Raw genomic sequence first — 23858 nt, forward strand, 5'->3', positions numbered from 1 at the left:
AGCAGATATTATTATTATATTGGACTATTGATTATTCAATAAGAAGAAATCAGAAGCTGCAGAAACTTCTTTCTCTCTTGGGCTAAGCTGAATTAGCAGTAGCCTGGGAATCTTTGCAACAAATTTCCCCACTGTAATTCTTCTGCAAAAGTAGTCCTTTAGTGATACTGAAGCTAGTTGGTACTGACCACTTTAGGAAATTGGTATTTGTGTTACCCTATTTCTTTATGGTTGTATTGGCAGAATAATGTTGCATTGGTAAAAATAGCAGACAAAAAAAATGAAACTAACATTAACCAAAACAGGAGATTTTCTGAAACTGTAAAAATTTTAACAGTGATCACTGGCAAGACAATATTTTTGGATAAATGATCTTTAGGTCCTTCCCTGGTCAATACTCATTTTGAACCTCTGCCACAGTGTGTACAACACAACGCTTTGTGCAGCGCAGCCTGAACCATCTCAGGGGAGTTTAGTTGTTTAGTTACCTAAGAGAACATTTTTTTTTTTTTTTTCACTGTTCCATTTGCATTAATGCCAGCCAAGCTGAAGGAAAAATGCACTGGGAGGTGAGAAGAGCAGTGGAGGTACAGATAGCTGTGTTCAGTGCTCACAGCTAACTGTGAGCTGTTACAGCTCTGGAGGCTTTGAGGAGATCCTGGCCTCCAGCAGCTGTTTGACTCACAGAATTGCTTAGGTTGGAAGGGACCCCCGGGGGTTGCAAGTCCAATGTTCTGTACAAAGCAGGTCAAGTTAGAGCAGGTTGCTCATGGCCTTGTCCTGTTGCCTTTTTAGTATTTTCAAGGTTGGAGGTTCCACAGCCTCTCTGGGAAATCTTTTCAGAGTTTGAAAACAAATAACTTCCCTGAATCTCATTGGAATGTCTTGTGCCCTGGGTTGTGTCCCTTGCCTCTTGTTCACCCATGATATGCAGCCAAGAAGAGTCTGGCTCTCTCTTCCCCTCCACCTCAATTATGTAGCTGCAGAAAAGAGTAAGAATTCCCTTCATCATTCTTTTCTCTGGGCTGAGCAAGTCCAGATATATGAATGTCTCCCCACTGTCATGTGGTCCAGTTCTTTCAGGAATCTGTTGCTCATTTTTCTCATGTTGGGGAGCCTCAGAATGGACACAGTGCTTTGGATGCAGTGTCAGCATAACAGTGTTCTTCACTGCAGTCTGAACCAGGCATCTGGTGCATGATTTTTTGTACACTGCTGAGCTGTTGAAGCATTTGATCTGAATCACAAGATTAGAACTTGACTCCGAGGATCTGAGAACTCCTGACTCACCTCTCTGTTAGAGAAGGTAACTGAGCAATTGACTGAGCAGAAATGGAAAAATACAAATGGGAAGTATTGCAAAAAAAATTTAGAAGTTCTTTTTTTTCATTTTCTTTTTAAACTAGCTTTTACCTTCAGTACAATTAGAAGTGTCTGTAACTACTGAAAACTGCACCACAGACTGTGTTACTGGTTACTGACATAACAACAGATAGACAGATAGATCTGAAAGTGTTTGGAAGTCTTAGAGCTAAGCTCTAAAGGTGTAATTCATATTTACTGAATCCTAGCTCAGAAGAGTAAAGTCTGGTATAGGGGGTAGGACATTTCTCATACCAGGAGGACTTTAAAAGGTGTACTTGCTTGAGCTGTGAGGTTCTGGGGTTATTTTTAAGTTCATGTTTAAACAAAGTGTTTTTCCTAAGCCTATAATCAGTCTGAGTGTTCATTCTGCAGGATCACTTGTTCATCCTTTTATTTAATTAGCTTGCAGCCTCTCTTCTGAGGAGGTGCTTTCTGAGGAAATAAGTGCAATCACTGGAATAATTTAATTGTTGTTATTCTGAGACTCTGTCCCAGCCCTGTTTTAAACTCCCTTTCTGCGTCTATCTGGATTTGATGGGAGGATTTTGGTGGATGAGAAATGGGTTGGATGGTCACATCTCCAGGGCAGTGTTCAGTGGCTCAGATGGAGAACCATGTCAAGGGCTGTTCCTCAGGGTCACTGCTGCTTAATGTCTGCATCAATGACACGGTGGGGTCAAGGGCACCCTCACTGGGTTTGCAGGTGACACCAAGCTGAGTGGTGGGGTTGCCACACCTGAAGGATGGGATGCCATCCAGAGGGACCTGGACAAGCTCAAGGAGTGGCCTGTGGGAATCTCATGAGGTTTAAGAAGATCAAATGCAAAGGGCTGCACCCGGGCTGAAGCAACCCCCGGTATCAACAGAGGCTGGGGGATGAACAGATTGAGAGTAGTCCTGCTGAGGACTTGAGGATACTTGTGGATGGAAAGCTGGAAACAAATGGGCAATGTGCAACTTGAAGCTCAGAAAAACAACCATGTCCTGGGCTGAATCCAAAAGCAGCATGGGCAGAACGGTGAAGGAGAGAATTTTGCCCCTCTACTCTGCTCTTGTGAGACCCCACCTGGATCCAGCTCTGGGGTCCTCAGCACAGAACAGACATGGACCTGTTGGTCCATGGGAGGGCCACCACTACAATCCCTGGGCTGAAGTACCTCTCCTTATGAATAAAGGTGGAGAGAGTTGGGGCTGTTCAGTGTGGAGAAGGCTCTGGGGACACTTTCTGGCAGCCTTCTAGTGTTAGAAGGGGCTTAAAAGAAAGATAGGGACGAACTTTTTAGCAGGGCCTGTTGCAATAGGACAAGGCATAACAGTTCTAAACTGAAAGAATTTAGTTTTAAACTAGTTATAAAGCAGAAGTTTTTGTGTCGGCAGTGGGTGGTGAATCACTGGAACAGTTTGCCTAGAGAGGTGTTGGATGCTTCATCCCTAGAAACATTCCAGGTCAAGTTGGACAGGGCTCTGAGCAACCTGGTCTAGCTGAGGATGTGTCTGCTTATTGTAGGGGGAGGGCAGGGTGGGGGGTGTTGGAATAGATTATCCTAAAGTTCCCTTCTAATTCAAACTACTCTATTCTCTAATCCAAAGCCCTATTTATTTGGCACTGCCTTAGTATCAGCAACCCCTAAAGTCATAGTTCTCTCTCTGCAATATTTAAGACAAAAGAGTCTTCAGTTCAATCTTCTAAGTGTCAGAAGTTGAAGAGCCCTTCATGGCCAAGTACCCACAGCAGTCACCAGTGGTTCAAACAGCACCAGCTTTTACAGAACAACTGGATCAGGTACTGCATGTGACAAGGGCAGGTAAAAGGAGATTTCTACTACTTGGACTTCAACAAAAGAAAAAAGGAGGTCAGATATAGTGTTTCAGTCCATCCTCGGGTACTTCTTTTCCCCAGGTTCAGGACTTGGCATTTCCCTTTCTTGAACTTTACAAGGATTCTGTTGACTCATTTCTCCAGTCAGAGTCCCTTTGAATGGGAGCACATTCATCAGATGTATCACCTGCTCCTCCCAGTTTTGTGTCACTGCAAAGGGTGCAGTCTGTCTCATCATCCAGGCCACTAAGGAAGATGTTATGCAGTATTAACTCCAGGGTTACATCACAAGTGACTGACTTCAATCATGCCTCTGATCACAACCCTTTGAATCCAGCAGTTCAGTCAGTTTCCAATCCACCCCACTGTCCCCTGATTTTTTACATATTTAATCAGTTTCTCTACAAGGATGTTATGAGAGACAGCATTGAAAGCCAGCATAGATAACATCCACTGCTCTCTCTTCCTCCACCAGGTCACTTATATGATCTCATCATAGGGAGGCATAATCTCCACTTTGTAAATCAATCTCACTACTCCCCAACACCTTGCTCTCCTTCATGTGTTTGGAAATCATTCACAACATCACTTTTCCAGGCTCTGAGGTGACACTGGCTGCCCTGTAGGTTCTTGGATCCTCCTTTTTGCCCTTCTTCAAGAAAGCAGTGACATGTGGGTTTTTTTTCCCAGTCCCTAGGGACCTCCTATGATCACTGGCACCTTTCAGAGATTGGTGAGGGTGACCTCACAGTGACATCAGCCAGCTCTATGCTGTTACAACTTACATAATTCAAATCTAGAAGAAGCAACACATTCCATGGATTGCAGGATTTGCAGGGAGGAAAAAACCTCATCCTTAATTATATGTGACAGTAAACTTTAACCTTTGCAATTAAGGTAAATTAATGCTTGATTAATATCATGCGTTTACTCAAGTTTTGACATGCATGACAAATATCTAAATGCAGCTCTGTGAAACTTCAGTAAAATTACATTATTTTATCTTCCATGTGGGTTAGGTGTATTCCATCAGACACCTTCTAGTTTTAATTTCTCCAAGTATGGCTGCTCTGCTCCTCCTGTTAAGATACATCACATCCTACCATTTCTCCACTGAAACTTTGAATAGTGGACCCAAATCAAATCCACAATACAAGAAAGGATTCAGATGTGTGGCATCTATACTACCCTCTGAGAATAGGGGGTAAAAGATTCACAGTTCTAAACAGAAAACAAGCAGGTTACTGCTCCCCAAGAAACAAGTAAAAGCAAGTTCTCTTGGTGGTGTGATCAGTCTGGGAATCTACTGGGCTGAGGTGTTATGGAATCAATATAGTTCACTACAGAATGTGTCTATTTATATCAAAGAATTTTCTACAGAATAAAGAAGTTGGATACTGATTTGATAACAGAAGGCCAGAGAGAGGCTAATTGCTATTGTTTCAGACATGTTGGGAAGAGTAGCTGAGTTTACATTCATATTTTAATGTGGTAGAGGCATAAGTCATCTAAGTTGGAAAGGCAAATGGATGCCAGGGCAAGGGGATGTGGAGCAGAAGTGTGACTTGAAAGCCATTCCTTAGGGGAAGTCTCTTGCTGCATTTCCAACTCCACAAAGTAGGCTGGTGAGAGGTGTTGTCCCACTTAGGCAACTCACCAAGGTGTTTCCCATATATTGAGTCTTCCCTCTCCAAACAGGCTAGGTGACAATCTTTTACTACCACTCCTGAAACCAAACAAGTAAATAAATACATTATTTTAATAATAGGCTTTATTAATAAGATGTGAAGACCTGAGACCTGCTGCAAGATCATTGAAATGTTGGTTGAAAGGTACCTCTGAAAGCTGTTTTTCAGCTGGACCAGGTCAGCACTAGACTATGTCAATCTTGGCTTTGCCTGAGTCTTGAAAAGCCTCAGTGACAGAGATTCCTCCACTCCTTTGGACAAGCTGTTCTACTGCCCATCTACTTTTTTATTTTATTTTCTGATGCTTGATCTGAACCTCCCAAGTTTTAAACTGTGGCAATTGCTCTGTTAGACCCACTGGCAGTGATAAGAACAGTTCAGCTCTGACACTTTTCTAATGATCCTTCAGACACTTGTAGGCTGATGTTATGTTACTTCAGAGCTTCCTTTCTACCAGCTAAGTCCAGTGCTTTCAGCCTCTCCTCAATAACTTTCTTACCAGCCCTCCACTGAACACTCTCTAATCTTGCCCTTGATCAGAGATATCCAAAACTATTTCAGGCATGGCTTCACCAGTACCCAGCAGAGATAATCAGCAAATTCCCTGTGATGTGCTGGCCATGCCTCTAATGCACCCCAGTGAGAGCCTCCTTCCAGAAGAGCCATGGGTTCCTGTGCTGTAATCCACAGAATTGTGCCCTCTGTCCCCCTCTGTACCCATACCTGGGGCAATTCCATTCCAGGGGCAGAACTTCGTACTTCTTAAAAGAATCATGATGTCTTTGTCTGATCCTTGAGCTTTTCAGCGTCCTTCTGGGTTGAACCAGCAGCTGCTCCCCAACCTCAGTGTTACTTGCTCAGAAGCTGTTGGTGAAGCTGTTGGATATGGGTGCCAGTATTGATCCCAGGCTGCTTTGCTGATTATGAACCAGATATTGAGTTAGTGATTGCTATCCTTGCAGCTTCCAATTCATCCAAACAGGTGGTTTGTCCAGTCCACACTTCTGCTCTTTCCAGAGGGGAAGGGTGGGGAAGGTGTTGTCAAAGCCATTCTCAAACCAAGGTATGTTGCAGCCACCACTCTGCCCTTGCCCACAGGGTCAGACATTTCATCACTGCAGGCACTCAGCAGGTCAAACATGATTTGCCTTCCTGGGCTGACTCTGCTGATTATGTGCTCCCTGATCTTTCCATTGACTGAGATGTGGCTGACTGGCCCATCCAGAGGGCAACCCTCAACCCCTTACAACCCAAACCATCCTGGGATTCTGTGACTCCTGTCTTCTTTCTTGCCTTTTTTTAAGAATGAGGACTGATAGTGGCTTCACAGTCAGGCCCACCATGGTGATTCCCATCCAGCCCAGTGGATCTGAAGACATAGAGCTTCTCTAACCTCTGGCTCTTGCATTGCTGGCTGCCCAATTCCTTCCCCACTTATGTCTGTACAGGCAGGGGTTGAGGAGCTAGCTTTGGCTCTGAAGACAGAGGCAGAAAAAAGGCCCTGAGTTCATCAGCTTTCTTGTTAATACCTGTTGTCACAAGGGGCTTCTGTCAGTAGAAGTCCATTTTCCCTGAACTTGCTTTTCCAATTAGCAATCTCCATAATCTGCTTTGTTCCAACCAGTGCCCCTTGGCAGTCTCAGCTCCAGCTGGGCTTTGGTGTTCCTGGTTTCCTGGTTTTGACACTAAGTGCCTCCCACTGTGGGAGGTTTTGTGTCTGTCAAGTAGTAGTGATTTACTTAGGACATTAAAATACTTTTTTTTTAGTTTGGCTAATCTAAATCACATACAAGAGATGATCATTCTGACTCTTGCACACCTTTGTTCCAGTAGGTCAAGACTTATGAATAAACATGGAAAAATTGCTCCAACTGCAGAAGCAATTGGCAGCTGTCAGGAAGACATGGAAAAATGTCTGAAATTATAAGGCAGTTAAATGTGATTAATACAATATCAATAAAAATTGAATTGAATTATTTTATTTTTTGAAGATTTAGAAGGAAGATGCAACTTGATAGTAAAAACCTACAGATGACCTGTAGGAAGGCTTAGGGCTGGTCTGCCATTGGGAAACATTCTTGGAAGAGGATCATACATGCATGCACACACAAAGTAGTTTGAGGTCTGGACTGGGATCAAGGCTAATTTGATTGATAAAAGCTTAAATTTTAAAGTAGGGAACAAAGCTGGGAAAGGTCCATGTAATCTGCATGATGATAATGTAGTAAGAAAGGAATATCAAAAGGTCAGAGGAAAGTGCCAATACTGATATATGGAGCCAGAAACTGCTGGCTAAAACTCAGCCACTTGTGGTGGCCAGCATGAAGACATTGGATGGGTAAAACAAGACAGAGAATCCAAAACTACTGTGTCAGAATGCAAAACTAGCTAACAGATACTTGTGGAGGATTAGCAATTGTGGCTGGAATAATAGGATGGAATTACATGCATAATTTAGGAAAGATGGAGGAGGAAAAAAAAGATGATGAAACAGCCATTATACATGAATGACTTCAGAGAAAAGAAAGGGATAGTATGAATAGCAGGAGTCATGTTAAAGTAAAGATTGTTTAGAAAAAGTTAGAAAACATACTGTGCTGTACTGGACTATCAGAGAGCCTGCAGTATCCAAGGGAGCCTGGGAGTTGGAATTAGACAGGGGTGTAGATATCTGTTATGTCAATTGGAAAAGAAAATAAGTACCTTTAGTTCCTCTATAATTATGGAGATATAACCTTGTAAGACCTATTCCTAAATGTACTAACACACCTCTACACTGCAGTGAGAAGATATGCAAGAGTGCTATGAAAACTTCACCATAGTTTTCATATCTGTAGAAGAAATTTGTAGAACTATTAAATATCTTTAACTACAAGAAAGTAATTTCCATTACTTTGATTTGAAATAAAATTCTGAAATGTCAGAATTCTCATTGAATAGAAACACTGGTTTTAACCATTGTACTTTTCCCCAATTGATTGTGATAGTTACATCAGGTTGCATCTTCAAATTGAGCCTGAGGACAGAGTAAATGACTTCTCCCATAAATATCACAAATTAATTTAAAAACAAAAACACGCTAAGATGTATAAAAGATGGAATTTAGAAAATATATGCTAAATGTAATTCTGATTTTCAATGGGGGGAGAGGGAAAGGTATAAAGCTAGGATTCAGAAAATACACAAAATGGCTACAAAAACAGCGCTATACATTTGGAATCATCCTCAACACTATTTCCACTGATTCTCTCATGCTTATTTTTATTCAATAACTAGCAATTAATTTTTTTTTTGGTCTCTCTTATGGTGACTACAGAGGTTTATAGACATGTACCAAAAGCATACACTATATTTGCTGAGTTGTAATTCCTATAAAATTCAAATCTAGAGGAAGCAGAATGATTGCATTGGCAGGGAGGCAGAAAATGGATGCTTAATTGTTCATGAGAGTGACCTTTCACCTGTGACATTAAGGTAAACTAATGTTTGATTTATATCTGATGTTTAGTCAAGTTTGTAACACATGACAACTATCTAAATACATCTCTATGAGATTCCTTGAAGCTGTAATTTTATCTCTTTAGCAAATCTAGTTAGGATTTTTTAATGGAATGTTTACACATTATAAAATGCAGTAACTGATTTTTCTCTTCAGAGACAGACTGAGTAATTTGTAGCTGTGTTGAAGGCAGTGGAACTCAGTCTGAAAATCCATTTCATTCTTGATGAACAAGTTTTATCAATAGCCCCTCCCCTTTTGTGTTAAAATGCCTGGTATAATATTTCATACTAATTGATTTTGCATTCTGCTCAACCATTTTTCAAACACTGCTTGCTTAAAAATTATTGATTTCATTTTAATAACCAGGAGGCCTTCATACTGTAACCATCTCCAGGCACAGCCTGATTTACCATGCTTTGAAGCAGCCACAGAATCACTGGGACCAGCATTGCTTTCTCTATGTCTGAGTGAGCCAAGTCACATGGCACAACCCTTGTCTGTGGAATTTAAGGAAGAATGAAAAATTGATTATAAGAGTAAATAAAATCCTCATTTTTTTACAAAGTTCTTTCTCTCTCTTTCAATAAAAGCAAACAGAATTTGACTTACTTCCCTGTGCTGGGCAGATACTAAGTATTTTCTTAAATTACATCTGCATCCGTCATAGATTCCTAAAAGGTAAAAATTCATGAATGTTTATGATTTAATAAATCACTGAAAATTAGTTATGAAAGCAGACCTAAAGCACACAGACTTCTCTCCTAGAATCATCATGTCTCTCCCAGAGTATTGTGCATAGTGCCCAGAGAGGCTGAGGCACTGGACTTGCCAGGCATTTAGGAAGTGGTGAGCACAGAGCAAATGGTCTCACTGGCTGTGCACTTGCAGTGCTACCCATAAAGTTATGTACTCTCAAGACTACATGACTGCTTGGACTGCCTGGTCTATATGTTGCAGAGGTTTTGCATCCCCAGGGTAGTCATGATTTTCCTTCTCTCCAAAGTGACTGAATTTATCATACTTGGGATGCTAGTTTAACCAAAAAAATTAAAAATTAATTCTCTACTGACTGACTGACATCTGATGCAGTATAATTATTATTCAATGATAGCTAAACTTAATTAGTTTAAGGCTATTTTAGGCATTCAATCAGAGTAGAAACATTTTAGGGTTTGATATTCCATGAACTTGAGAACAGTGCATTATCAGTGTGAGGTAGGAACATTCCTGTCCATGCTTCTCTCCTATATAACATAATCTTCTCCTGCATGTTCAGTTGAGGTGCTGCTGGGGGAAGAATATTCCACTTCCTGGCAAAGTATCCTGGTGCAGTTAAACAAAAGTACTACAAATAACTGCAAATCCTTCAGGCAAATATCACTCACTTCAGCAGGTGGTGAAGAGAAACAGAAAAATATTTCTATGGCTGCAGGGCAGACATTCTTCCTTTCCAAAGCAAGACCTATCTTCTCCTGCTTCCACCAGCAAAGGTAAGACTGTCACATCCTCTTAAAGCATGAAAACCTGACAGAGCTTTTGCCTTTTCTTTACCTAATACTGCAGTAAATAACCTTTAGTTGCATCCCAGAATCAAAAGCAATCCAAAACTCATTAAAATCTAACTTGTTCTTATTGCCCAATGATACCTGCCCACAAATCTGCAAAGCAATAAGTAACACAGCTCTTAAGATTCATGGCTCACAAGGTTTTGAATCTGGAGGGGAATAGTAGGCATTTGGTGGCAAATATTTAAGGACTTATTTACAGGAGAACTGGAGAAATCATAAATATCACCCTTTCAATGAAATATTGATGACAAAATAACCAGTTTAAATCAGTTTAAATCAATGTGAAATAGGTTTGTACTGCATTCCACTACTGTTTATCCCACAACCAGGCTCAGCAAAGCAGGGTGTGTATACAGGGCTATGTTTGTACATGACTTGAAATGCCTCTGCTGTCAGCAAATAACAAAAGACAAGGTGATGAGAGAGTTCTTCTCTTGCTCTATTTTCACTTATTTTTGTGAAGATCAACCCTATTAGTGCCAACCTTTTCCAAATCAAATAGCTATGACTGAACTACAAAGGATAAAAGTGAAAAGTGTGAGGAAAGTGAAAATATTCCCCTAGTTCAAGGCATTTGTAGAGTACAAAAAAAAGCACATATGGCATAGGATATTGGGGTATGTGATTTATCAATTTAACATTTAACAATGTTAAAAAAAAATCTACTTTCACATGAAGGAGAAAGAATACACTTTTCACATGTCAAATAACAAATACAAAAGCAATTCATTATGATTCATCCTAAAAATTATTTTAACACTATGCTGATATTACTCACTGAATGACAGTTCTTGTATATATGTATACACAAGAATAAAGCAGACAGATGTAGTTCAAGTTTTTCCAGATGGAGTTACACATTGTTCCTGCTCTTCAGTCAGGAGAAGATGCCTGTGAGTACCTGTGACTTCTTAAACAGTGAGAGAAAAACAGAAATTGAAGCCATTTCACCTGGGCAAATTCAACTATTTTTTATAGAAATATTTTTGACTAAAAAGGTAGAAGTCCTTCAGAAATACAACTGTGAGTTCTGATTTCAAAACTGTAGTTTTGAAACAGAGCACCATTTTGCTGTTGGTATCTACCTTCAAGACTGCTACCACCAACACATTCTATAGAATGATTTCAAGCTACTGGAAAAAAAAGATTTTCTCTGTTATCACAATGGTCCTCAGTTTATTGACTCAGAGCCCATGATTCTTTTATGTAAGATTGATCTCTCATGAGGAAGGTTTCTTATCAGTCAATTACTCCATGTGTTTCTGTCATTTCATAGAACCATAGAGTAGTTTGAGTTGGAAGAGACCTTTTAGAGCTCATCTAGTCCAACCTCCTGTGCAGAGCAAGGGCACCTTCCACTAGACTGGGCTGCTCAAAGCTCCATCCAGCTTGGCCTTGAGCATTTCCAGGGATAGAGCATCCACAGCTTCTCTGGGCAATGTGTCCATGTACCTCACCATCCTCACAATAAAGAATTTCTTCCTAATATCTGATCTAAACTTGCCCTCTTTCAGTTTAAAGCCATTCCCCCTTGTCTTACCCCTACGTGCCCTTGTAATCTCTTTTAGGGGAATGCTTAAGATGCTGAGTTAATATTTGAACAATCAGGAACAATTATATCTAGTTAGACCCACCACCTTTCTTCAGTTTCTGACACATGTGCTAAAACACTCTTTCTAACTTCTGACTCATGTTCTGTTTATCTCAGAGAACACAAACTTACCTGATGAAGAGGAGCACTTCCCTTCAGATGACTTTGCACTGCTTGTAAAAATACTTTGGTCTGAGCACTGAATTTCATCCAGAGATTGTGAGACACTGCACTTCCAAGTTTCAGAAAAGGAAGGATGATTTTGAAATTAAAGCAGACAAATAGTGCCTGGGAGTTATGGATTTGCCATCTCTGATAAGCAGTGTTTGCATGACACTGGGCCAGTTGCTCCAACTGAAATACCCAGACAGCCATTCTGCTTGCCTTACCTTTTTTTTTTTGGGCACTCAAATTCTTGGCTATTGATTCAAAAAATACAGCAAAAACTGTGGACCAACATAGATTTGTAACACTGTAAATATGGCTAGTTTGCTCTGACTGTTCTGTTTTCCTTCAGAAGCATTCCTAGGGTGGGATGGCTTTGGTTGCATAGATACCACCATCTCAAAAACACAGAGAAAAGAAGCCAAGATTCTAAAATTTAGTTTACACTTTTGACAGTTTTTATTTGAATGTCTGTTAAGGTGGCAAAATTATCAGTCTCTCCAGCTTTCCAGCTTTTTTCTGTCTGCATCCTGAGCTGACTGTAAGAATTTATTTCTCTGCAGATTTACCTCTGAGATTTTCATAGGCTTAGGTTGACCATCACCTATGGTAGCTCATTTGCACAGACCTTTTTAAATAAAGAATCTCCTCAAAATGTGTGGGAAGAGAGGAAAAATGTTTTCCACAAAAGAAATCAAAAGTGGTGTTGATTTTAACACTGCACAACACAGCTTAAAAGAAAGAACAATGCTTCAAAATACAACAATCTAGAACAAGTGTTACCAGAGCTTCATTCATAGCAGGACAAACTGGGCTTCAGATGAAGAAAGCAGAATAACCAAAGTATCTGCAATAAACACTTTCCCAAATGGAGTGCTCAGTGTGATGTGCCTTACAGAGATGAAGTTCTGTGTTGGGAAAATTCCTGCACTGCTTTATAATCTATGCCAGAGAGCTGCTGATCAGAGACTGGTAATGCCCAGCAAGCACACAGCTTCTCCCTGCTGTCTCATTGCCCTTGCAGACAATGTGTGATAATAGTGTGATAATTCACACTCCTGGCCCAGGAGATGAGGAGAAATTTTCCAATCCCATCTCTCAGCAACCAAAGACTATGTAAAAGTTGTGTAATCCTTCCCCTATCACTCAGAAGTGTACCCTCCCATTGCTCCTGGTGGTGTGCAACCTCTAGGATGCTTTCCTTCTGCTTATAGGAAGGGACAGCAAAGCAAGGTGGGCTGTGGAGAGTTAGGGAGGAACACAGTGACATCCCCAGTTCTAAGCATGCAAATGCTGGCTGTAGTCCACCACAGCTGGGAAGGTCCCTTTTGCTGCTATAGTCAAGAAAATAATCTTTTCTGTAAACTATAGGTAAAATTAAACTGTTCATAATTTCCTTTTTGAAGGTTGAATATTAAAAAATTTCCCAGAGTTCTTCTATTTGTCATAAAGAAGGACATACAGACATGCTGAAATTAGCTCCTGACTCCCAGGTGTAAGTGCATACCAAAGCTTTGTAGATTACCCTAAGTAACCCACTACACCTAGTGCTTAAAGATCTATGAAGTATTTAAAGTCAAACCTGAGCAAGAACAGTTATGCTCTTGTTTCTGAGGTTCTGGTGGATGCACACTGTATTAAATCCACTGTTCCCTGCTTTAAAACAACCTGTCAGCCTCCACAAATAAAAGAATTAACAAACCACTACAGACAACTCCAGACACATTACCATCCGTTAGCTCTTCCCTGTGTGCGAAATATGATAATAGTACTACTTCAACTTAGAAGGCTGTTACAAGTTAAATTTATGAATGTTTTGAAGGAGTTATAAGACTACCACAGGAAAGTCATCATGGAAATTAATTAACCTGCCTTCAAGGCAGGGTTTGAAGAATGTACAGAGAATATGACATGAAAGATTCCACTTTACATGATGAAAATGAAGAGAAACATTGAAGAAATATACATTAATTAAAGACATCCTTGTATTGAATGAGGCAGGAGTCTTGTGGAAAAAACCACTCTGCAAAGGTAATTAAAAAACTGATTCCTATCACAAACAACATACAATACTGTAGGGGAGGGCTTTGGTTTTGGAGCTCTCATGTTTTCGGTATAGTTTCCTTACTTTTTTTTTAAATCTCCTTTTTATTTTTTTTTCCATGGCATGACTGCAGGTATGAATGCTGAGAACCAGCTATCAGAGGAAATTACAGTAGTAGGAGAATACTTCTTTCTCCATGTGACATGCTGTGCTTATGGGCTTCAGGACTACTTGAGAGCCAGCACTGGTGGGCTCCTGTTCCTCGGGGCAGATTCTCCAGTGCCCCCATCCATCCCTCTCCTCTCAGCCACTGGCTACTGCCTGAATACCCTCTCTCCCTCATACCCTTTTCTCCAGTTTCTGGCCATAATCTTCCATCTTTTCATGCCTAACATCTATTCTCTGCTGTCCTGTTTCCCAGTCCTGGAAATTCATTCTCTGTGTTTCCTTTCTTCATCACTAAGCCCATATATCTTGCACTGAGACCAGCTGCTCTTTCCCATGTGTTCATCAGACACCAACAGGCTGAAGATTAATTACTGTCACAGGAGATTCTTCCTTTTTTCGGTTTTGTTGCCAAAGGAGCCCCTGGAAATTAGGATGAACAGCTACAGTGAGAGGTGGGTTTTTTCTTCTGTCATATGACCAAAACTGCAATTTAATCTTTAGACAGGTAGAATAATAAGTGGGGCCCCTTGATGTAGGGTTGGTGGGAGAAACAGCTGAAATAAAAATATCACTTGGCACTTTCAAAATGTGGTAGAGTTCTAAGCAATGAAAATTACATATTTCATTGATAAAGCAACATTACAAATAATTATTACTATATGCACCAGAAACCCTAAGTCTGTGTAGCTAAACTTTATTGAGGTGTGTGAACCCACACATCACTTCAACGCCACTTCAATGTCTAGATGGAAGAATTGCTGCCCAGCACCCCAACAGAATAATTGCCTCTTAGGAAACAGGAGACACATCAGGAATACCAAAGTAAATGCTGTCCTCCTCCTTCCTCTCATATTGACCATGGTCTGTACTTTCAGGTGAAGAATATAAAGGTAACATAATTGCTTGGCAAAAAGAAGAAAAAAGGAGTAAGATTGAAAAGTGGAAGGATTACATTTATCTTACATTTAAATTTTGGTAAATTGGCAGTGAAGATGGGTCAATAAGATGTTTGACATCTCACACCAGTTCTGGCAACGTTTTGAGCAGGAGCTGCCCCAACGCCTCAAGCCCTGGGGCCGTGTGCGCTCCCCTGGCACTGCTGTGTCCCAACATGGTCCGGAAACAGCAAAACCAGTAATGGGAGGCAAAAGAAGCATAAAAAGTGTGTGTTGAAATTTTGGGAAGGGGAGTTAAACCACTAGTATGTGAGTGATGAGGAGAGACAAAGATGATGTTCATTTCTCCTCTTCTAACACCGAGTACAAAGTGGTCCTGCCACTGACGGGCCAGCCCGGCCCGAAGGGACCCCGTGCGGGAACCGCGACCGCAGCCGGATGGGAAGGACACGGCTGTGCCTTTCCCCGGTGCCATCGATTCACCCGAGGCCGCACGAGGCTGCAAACAGCGGGCGCAAACACCTGGATGGAAAAACGGCTGGATCGGCCGGGAAAGCCATAGAGCGCGCGTTTTTTGGCTCTGAGGGATAACCCGAGTGAACGCGCCCGGGCACCGCAGCGCCGCTCAGCCCCCCCCGCCCGAGCGCAGCCCCGCAGCCGGAGCGCTGAGGGCGGGGCGCGGTTCCACCTGGGCAGCGGGCCCGCCCCGCCGTGAGGGCCCGGCCGCGGCCCGCCCTCCCTCCCCTCCCTTCGCCGCGCCGTCAGGTGCCGGGGCGGGCACTGCGCCTGTGCGGCGGCCGCGGGCGCAGCCAGCCCAGCCGGCCCCGGCGGGACGCGGCGGCGGCACCGGCGGGGAAGATGGCGGAGCCGGGGGCTGCGCGGAGCCACCCGCGGGCCACAGGTAAGGGATGGGGCCGCGGCCCCGCGACGTGCCGGGGTACGGCGGCTCCTCCGCCCGCATCCCGCGGCTTTCCCCGGCGCTGTCCCGTCCCGTCTCTCGCCGCCCGGCGCCGGCGCTGCCCGAGCCCCGGGCAGGGGGCGGGCGGGGGTCGCTCCCCGGCAGGTGCCGCCGGGTCTGGCCGCCATCTCGGAGGGATGGGGCGGCCGCTGTCGGCGGGAGCCGCGGCGGTGCCGGCGCTGGGCGGCCGCTCCCGAGGGGACACGGAGCGGGTCCCGCCCGCGGCTCCCGGCGATCCCCGTCCTTGCCCTTTGTGGGGCGGGAGGTGTTTGCCATGAGGTAGCTTTTGTGCCGCCGCGATTTCCCCGGCCGCCGGCGGTGCTGCCGGGGCGGGAGGGCGGCAGCTCGGCTGTGCCCCGAAGTGCAGAGCGGGGAGGCAGCGATTTGTAGAGCTCCTTCTCGGCGGTGCCTGGGCCTGCCTGTGCCGGTGCTGCCCAGCCCGGGCAGCAAACTGGTTGAGCGGGTATCGGGCGTGAACACCGCACGCAGAGCCCTTATATAGGCACGGCTCCTGGTTAAGGTCCCTCCTCGCTGCTCGGCGAACATAACTTTTCATTTCCGAGGATGAAAAAGGGCGTGTGAGATGTGTGGAGGTTGCTGTGCTGTATGTGGGAGCAGCACCTGGCATGGGATCACTTCCCCAGCTCCATGAGATGTTGGAGCCAAGGCTGGTGGTCGTGACCTTGGCTCTTGGCTTCATATGTAGGTGTTGGGGTGGGTCTGGCTGCTCCTTCTTCACATGACTTCCTCTGGGCTCAGTGTGAGATGAGTGGTGATTAAGGTGTTATGCAGGTGCTCATTACACTTTTACCTTAATTATCTGGTATGGAGCCTGTGCTTTGTGCATGGTAAACCATCTAAACTTGGTGCATAAGAGGGAATTAATTTCCCCGTTTGTCCTAAGCCACTGTAGTGACTAAAAGTAGCTTTACAATTGCTTTGGGAGATAAAGAAGGATTACACTTTCAAATTTATGGAGAGGGAATCTGCGACTTTGACTTCTCTGAGGTAACACAGTGTGAGGAGCCAAGGAAGGAGCTGGGAGTGTTTGCTGCTCCTCGCCCTTCTCCACATGCTGAGCAGTTGTGGCTTTTGCTGTAAGGTTGTTGCTGTTGAGCAGTCAGGCACTTCTAGGGCTTGGGTCTCCATTTCTTAGTATTTCACATGGAAGGCAGGAGGAAATTAATGCTCAGAATTCATATTTGTGAGAATTTTTTTAAACCTCTTGTCTAAAGCATAGGGAATTCTTCCCAAAATTCACTTGCATTCTTCCCATTTTTCTTTTTGTGGGTTTTTTTTTTTTTTTTTAGTTTATACATTCTAACTTCAGAGGCAAATGTTGCAAAAAACTTTCACTCCTTATATTGACCAGTACATAATCTATTTTTCACCCTGTATGAGATTGGGAATCCATAGAAAAAATAGCATGTATTCTAATTAAAGATGGTATCAAATGGGGTCATGTGTTGTAGGGCATGGACAGGCACAGACAGATGTCATTACTTGTGGTCAAGCATTGACATTTGAGCACTAATACCCAAGGAAGGCAGTATATATACAGTGGTCTTGGCCAAATTTGTTATTTGAATTGTCTGCTAGAAGATAATTCATGATGTGGTGTAAAAGATGGTGTATGTGTGGGGTGTGTTACAGACAACAGTATGGATAGCATTTGATCTCCTGCAGAGAATGAGGCTCTTTTTTGTGGGACTTCCCAATTTTGTAACAAGCACAACAGCTACTAAAGTACATCATTAATATGGATGTGGAAATGGTGCTCTCTTAGTTCATGTTTGTATGTGTGCCTTGGTCCTGGAAGTCCTTGCCTTGGTCATAGGGATAGGAAGAATTTTGCCTCTCTGTTCCAGAGTAAAATGCTCCTTCCCACGGTGTTGTTCTCCAAAAGGGTGCTGCCAACAACAGGCAGTGACTGTAGCCACCGTTCCCTTTCCCAAACTGTAACAAACAAGCCTGCAATAATGGCTTTTTTTTTGCATCTCTTGACTACTAAAGGAGAGAATATTGTTAAATTGTTTCTAGTTCTGCAAACAAGGAGCAAAATTCTGTGGTACAAGAAAATAGTAATTGCAGAGCTCAATTATATCCCTTTGCTAAAAATCAAAGGTATGAGGCAAACAATAGCATGAGAAGACACTGTAGGAATCTTTTTGTTAGGGAGAGTGTTAGGTGACCAAAATGTGGGCATTATTGCTGCTGCTGTCTGTAGTAAAGGTAATGACTAAAGAGCATTTGAAGGACAAGTGGCTCAGTATTGAATCTCTTGTCTTCTTTTTTACTGCCTGGTGAGATTTGCTTAAAGTATGTGCTAGGGGGCTGAAATACTGGACACTTTGATTTTCAGAGTAAGATGTGTTTGTTCATTGTTTGGGGTTTTTTCCTTCTAGAAAACATGATCATGCCTAAAAGAATTTAAGAGAAAAAATGATGTATTGTGCCATCTTAGACTGTATATCACAAAACCAGTTTGTGTGAGAGGAATTAATGTGTGGATTCCTTTAAAAATACTGTGTGGGTTTTTCTTCTTGATCTCATTGCTTTTCCAAGTGATTTCTCATAGGCCAAAATGATTTAACCAATGTGTACTTACATTCTTCTTTTTGTACTCTACTGTTTTCTCTCATATATGGATACTCAAAGTTGTTTATCCCCAAGGTTAATTCATGTGCTGCTTTTCATGTAATGTTACCATTTGCAAGTATTGGCCTTAGTTCAGGGCAGTTTAATACACTCTCAAGGTTAGTGTTTTGGTATTTGAAGGATTGGCTTTGTCCTTAAAAAAGCAAAGTCAAACCTCCTTCCAGTAAAGTTCACTAAACAGCAGTGAAGAAAAATGTCTTGCCTTTGAGTTCCAGGGCTGCAGCAGTACAAGGAAGGTGTATCCCTTGAAATGCACAGGTTAGGAAAGTAAAGCATCTGAAAGCTTTAGTGTTTATAGGACAGTGTTGTATGGTGTCACATAGCTCCATTTGCTTTGGTGGCTGGTGTATCCACAGCAGTGGAAAGGCATGAGGAATGCTTTTTTGAACATAGGGTAATTATTTCTGGATGTGCTAATTGAAGGAGCATGCATGTATTTAATGTAAATGAAACTATGTATCCTGTGTGATGATACTGTATGAAGATTCATGTAGTTGGGTTTTTTTAAATCTTGTGAATAAATAAAATACAATTGTAATTTTTTTGGTTATCAGTCATTCAATGTATGTGGACCAAAACTGACAGGGGAAATTCTTAAAAAATCTTATGTCTGGCATTTATAAGTAAATGCTTTCTAAGACTACAGAATAAAGCAAGGCTTTAAATTCTGTTCAATTCTGGACTGCTTAGATGATTGGAAAAAATATCTTATTTCCTTCTTGTGTGTTTCACCTTTGCAAGAAGGTCCCAGCATCAGGATTATTGAGTAGCTTGTTTGGCTCTTCTCTTTTACTTATCTTTACCACTCCTTGTGAAATCAGGTTTTTGCACCAGCTCTCTGACAGGGCATTGCAGCTTCCAGCCCTTTGTGACTGGCTCAAGCTGTTGAGCAGATCCTAGAAGCAGTAATCCTCAGTTTAGATTCTACATCAATTTATAGAATGTTTTTTTTTGTTTAAGATACTGTTTTATGGAATTTTTATAAATAACTGGACTGTACAGATCCAGTTATGTATAAGATGAAGAGAGATGAAGCTGATCAGGAAGCTAATGCAAATTTTGGGAATGCTAACTGCATTTAGTTACTTGTATTACACACTTTATTTAACTTTCTTGTGGACATCTACTGGTTGAGAGGGAAAATCTGAATAATAGGCTTAAATAGTGGAAGAAATAATAATGCTCAGCCAAGGTTATTGGAGTAATCAAAAGCAAAGTTCAGTACTGTAACAGGGTTAATTTTAATCTGCCTGTTTTAGGTAATTTTACATAATTTCTGAGTTATTTTGCTGTAATTGACTCATGTTTGGTGTTTTCATCACAACTTGATATATTACTGGTGTATTTTCTTTGCCTGGAATTAGTGCATGTAGGAACATGGTATGTATCAGTTTTCCCAATGTACCTGTGTTCAAGCAGCTCACCCAGTGAAAAAAGTGACTTAAAATCTTGGGTAGTCACATTACCCTGGGCTGGCTTTAGATAGGATATTTAGAAATACCTTTCACTGTGTCTTATATTCACAATGATTAATGATGATGATGATGTGTTGCTGTGCAAAGATAAGTAGGTTTCACAAAGTGGAAATCTATCTAAGCATTATAGAAACCCTCAAGTTTATTGTTATGTGGTTTAAAAGACTAATGCATCTGACAGACTTTGTCATTCAAAGAGTACACTATTGTTTTTCTTCATTTGTGTCACGAAGCTGTCAAGATCCTAAAACCCTAGCACTCTCTGTGGATCTGAATGTTGTAAGAATCTTAGTAAAGTACTTCTTGTTGTAGTTAAATAGTAATCCAAATGTTTCATTTGGAATTACTTCTGGCTTTGAGTTGTCCTCTGTGTATGCACATATATAATGCATGTGCATTTCAGGCTTTTTGCAGTTGTAATGAACTAATATATTCCAATCTTGTTGGTCACATTCTTGGTTTTTGTAATTTTCTTTTTGTAACTCTTAAATGCATTATCCACAGTAGTTACACTTTCCCATAATTATTTAATATCTATGCCCTCTGTGATCTGAAGTTTTGTGAAGTATTGTGCTTCTTTTCATTTAATGTATTATTAGTATGTGTGTGTCATCTTTGTTTGCCAAATGTCAGATCAAACCGTTTTGCCCTAAATTCTGGGACATCAATTTTGCTTTTGCACTGGAATATCTGAAGGCTTTTGCTGCTTCTTTCATGTGCTTGTGTCTGCTTTCCTTTGATCGAGGGGGAGCTGATTATTCCTGTGGTATTGAGGTGCTGCAGACAAACGCCTGCTTTGCTGGGATTGATAAAGCATTTCTGTGATCTTTGCATCAACTTCAGGTACACAGCAGGTGTTTGTTGTTTTAGCAGCTTTTCAGTGAGGAGCTCCAAAGCAGTGATGAATAGGAGAGGTATTCCTGATGTTGTGCAGGGTTTGCACAGTTGTGCTGTGGTAGCTGTTTGCTTAGGCATGAGCTTGCTTTAAACTGTTTTTCGCTGTGTGCCAAAGTTTGTTTTTTTCACTGTGTTTTCATGTTACTTTTCTTGGCATAAAGATGCCAATAGCAAGCTTCTTGTATTAATGTTTCACTTTTGTTATATGCATTCCTTTACAATGTGTAAAATGCAGCTTTTTTGTGTTCCAGTGTTACAGGTATGTGCTTTTTGATTGGACCAGTTGGAAAAACAACGTTGAACTCAATTTCTTCTAATGATTTAACAGAAGAGATTGTTTCCTGTGCATCATGTAATGTTTAACTTTTTGAGCTCTATTTTTCCTTCCAAAAGTAAATATACATTTAATGCAGTGTTGGACATTCAAATCCTTTTTTCTGGTTTGTGAAAAATCTGTAAACTCTTGTTTCCTGTATTTTGAGTACAGAAATAGATGAAATTGTCCGAGCTTTCGAGGTCTACCCCTTCAGTAGTAATTGCATGTGTTGTTTTGCATTGTTGTGTGCTTGCATTTGCCTTCCAAGAGGACCAGTCAATGGAATATGTATTAACTTGGTGTAATATGATGAGCATTTTAATCTAGGGTGTCTTCTGCATTGTTACGTTGTGCCAGAGGTTGGTGCCTTGTTGGCTTTGTGCATGTTAATACATCTGCTTGCACAAAAATGAAAATGGATTTTATGCCCCATAACCTTAACACCATCACAGGTGTGTTGTGCATTCAACCAGTTTAGAAGAAATTACATGAAGCTTCATAAATCTAGTTTTCTTTGTTGAATAGTTTCTCTTAGATACTTCTTTTTCCTAGCAGTGATTTCAATAAATAACATGAGTGAGAATTTATCACTTCTACCTGAGATTTTGATAGGATGGCAATGGGTGTGTTAGATAAAATACATGATACCATATATCAATTTGTGGATGCCACTGTAAAAGCATATCAAAAAATCTTCAAGAAAACAGTGGTAATACTACTACAGTTAGTACAGTTTTGTCTGTTTTGGTGCCAGATGCTGGAGGATGTGTTGTGGTTTTGTTTCACTTAGGAAGATCTGCAACTATGCCTTGCCCAGTTCAATCCATATGAATTATCAAATTACTTGTTTCATGCCAAGCAGAAGCCATCAAGGCTCTGCTTTAATTCAGAAAAATGCTCATTCAAATATTTATAGTTTGAAATTAATTTTGCTTGTGGGTGTGGAATAATGAAATTCTTCATGTGGCTACAATCAAAAGAGAAAGATACCAGCTTTCCAAAGGTGCTGTGGCATGCCTGGGGCTGTAACCACAGCAGGAGTGCTGAAGGGGTCCAGGCAGAGCTCTGCTGCCTTCTCACTTCAGTGACAGATCAAGTGAGAGCTGGAATACTCCAGTTTGAATAAACTAGCCTTGATTGTTGAGTTGGAATAAACTTTCAATATCCAATTATATTGGGAGTAAATTAAACTTAATTTTGAAAAAACTCCAGCCATGTGAAACAAAAATATTTTTTATGCTCCTAAGTTTGCTGCATGACAAATCACCCTTTCCTTTTGTCTCAGAAGGGAAAACAGGACATACTGCAGTGTTTATCCACACATCATTACTGTGATTTTTACATAGTTCAAGTTAAGGGATTTGGTTTCCCTTCCCATGGGAGGGTGGTATCAACAAATGGGAAGAGTTTTCCTTTGCCTTTTGCTGGTGACTTGCCTGCATCTTGCCAGTTTTCATTCCCTTGTCTGTGTTGGATGTGGTGTCTGTGTGTGTGTGCAGACCCACTCTTCTGTGTCAGGGGAAAGAAACCTCAGGGAGGGAACTGGAATGTGCTGTTGGGTCTCTTAAAATGTTGATAAACAGTGAGAAAATTATGGCTTCCAAAATAAATGGTGGATGGGTTCTACTTCTCCTTTCCCTCTCCTGAAGGGAAGGGAGCCAGTAGGGCTTTACTCTCATGTGTCTTGACTTTTGATGCCATGCATCAGCCACAGGACATATTTTTCCCATATGCTTAATGGTCTATTAATAGATGTGAGTATTTCCATTCTGTTTCCTGGGTTTAGTGGCTCTAAGTGCTGTGGTTACAAGTAAACATGGCACTTTTCAGTAGAGTGAGGAAGTGGTTTTAATGATGCAGTGAAACAAGAGAGTGACCTTCCGTTGGCACAAATGAGTTTTTGATGAGGTTCTGGATGTGAGTGCTGCGTTGCAGGGTTGTGAGCCAGGATGTGTTTCATGGCTTGTTGAGGCCAGGTTATGGCACTGAATGAAAATGTTTGAGCCCTGCATAGGGAAGAAATGGTTTAGAGAATGTATTATGGAGAAAGGTTGCTTTTTTATGGCATTACCAAGTTACAGAACTGAAAGAAAACTTGAAACAGAAATAACTGAACAGATTGAGGCATTTACAGATAATGTAAATAGCTTGGTTTTTGTAATAATTTTTATATTCTATAGGCAGTTTTGCATCTCTTTCATGCCTTGCAGTATGTTTTCCCTGTTTTGGGTTGGGTTTTTTTTGCCTCTGAGGTTTTTGCAATCTCTGTTCTTATAACAGAGTTACTGCCATTATCCAGTCTTCCTTTAAGTCTCATACAGCCAAAGGATGTAATAAAAAAGTAGCCTATCCTTGAATTTTAATGTATTTAATCTGTGATGATGTTGTCCAAATCATGTGTGAGTGGCACTGAAAATCATGTTACACAGTGCAAGCACATCCACTTTCAGATCCAATTTTTGTCATGGTCTGTTTGAAGTGCTGAAGGTGAACTGAATACTATAAGGAAAGTCTTCATGCAACCTCCTTGTAGTGAGTGCTCCCTAAAGCATAGTGACAAGCTTACAGGCCATGTAGCAAGTGAAAAGGTGTTTAAAATAGCACAGTGATGCTCCTGGAAGATCACTAAAATCTCTGGTGATAAAAACCCCTGCACTACATACACCTTCTGGTGCCTGCTTGCTGATAATGGTGCATCTGTGCTGTTGATAAAATGAGACCCTGCTAGGATAACTCACGTGCTCTAGT

The 23858-nt window shown here is 41.5% G+C and overlaps 1 protein-coding gene across 2 annotated transcripts in view; it reads left to right on the top strand.

Moving 5' to 3' along the window:
• The first annotated feature begins 15480 nt into the window (after positions 1–15480).
• MAP7D2 (MAP7 domain containing 2) overlaps positions 15481–23858 on the top strand; it is an 81767-nt gene continuing 73389 nt past the window's right edge. The window contains exon 1 of one of the 2 annotated variants that reach the window (XM_071430419.1): positions 15481–15707. In XM_071430419.1, coding sequence (XP_071286520.1) covers positions 15665–15707 — 43 coding nt within the window. In that variant the 5' untranslated portion in view covers positions 15481–15664. The remainder of the gene's footprint in view (positions 15708–23858) is intronic. The other variant, XM_071430415.1, reaches the window with a different exon arrangement.

This window comes from Agelaius tricolor, unplaced genomic scaffold, assembly GCF_023055355.1.
Source record: "Agelaius tricolor isolate 1412-34295 unplaced genomic scaffold, bAgeTri1.0.p SCAF_7, whole genome shotgun sequence".
NCBI lineage: Eukaryota > Metazoa > Chordata > Aves > Passeriformes > Icteridae > Agelaius > Agelaius tricolor.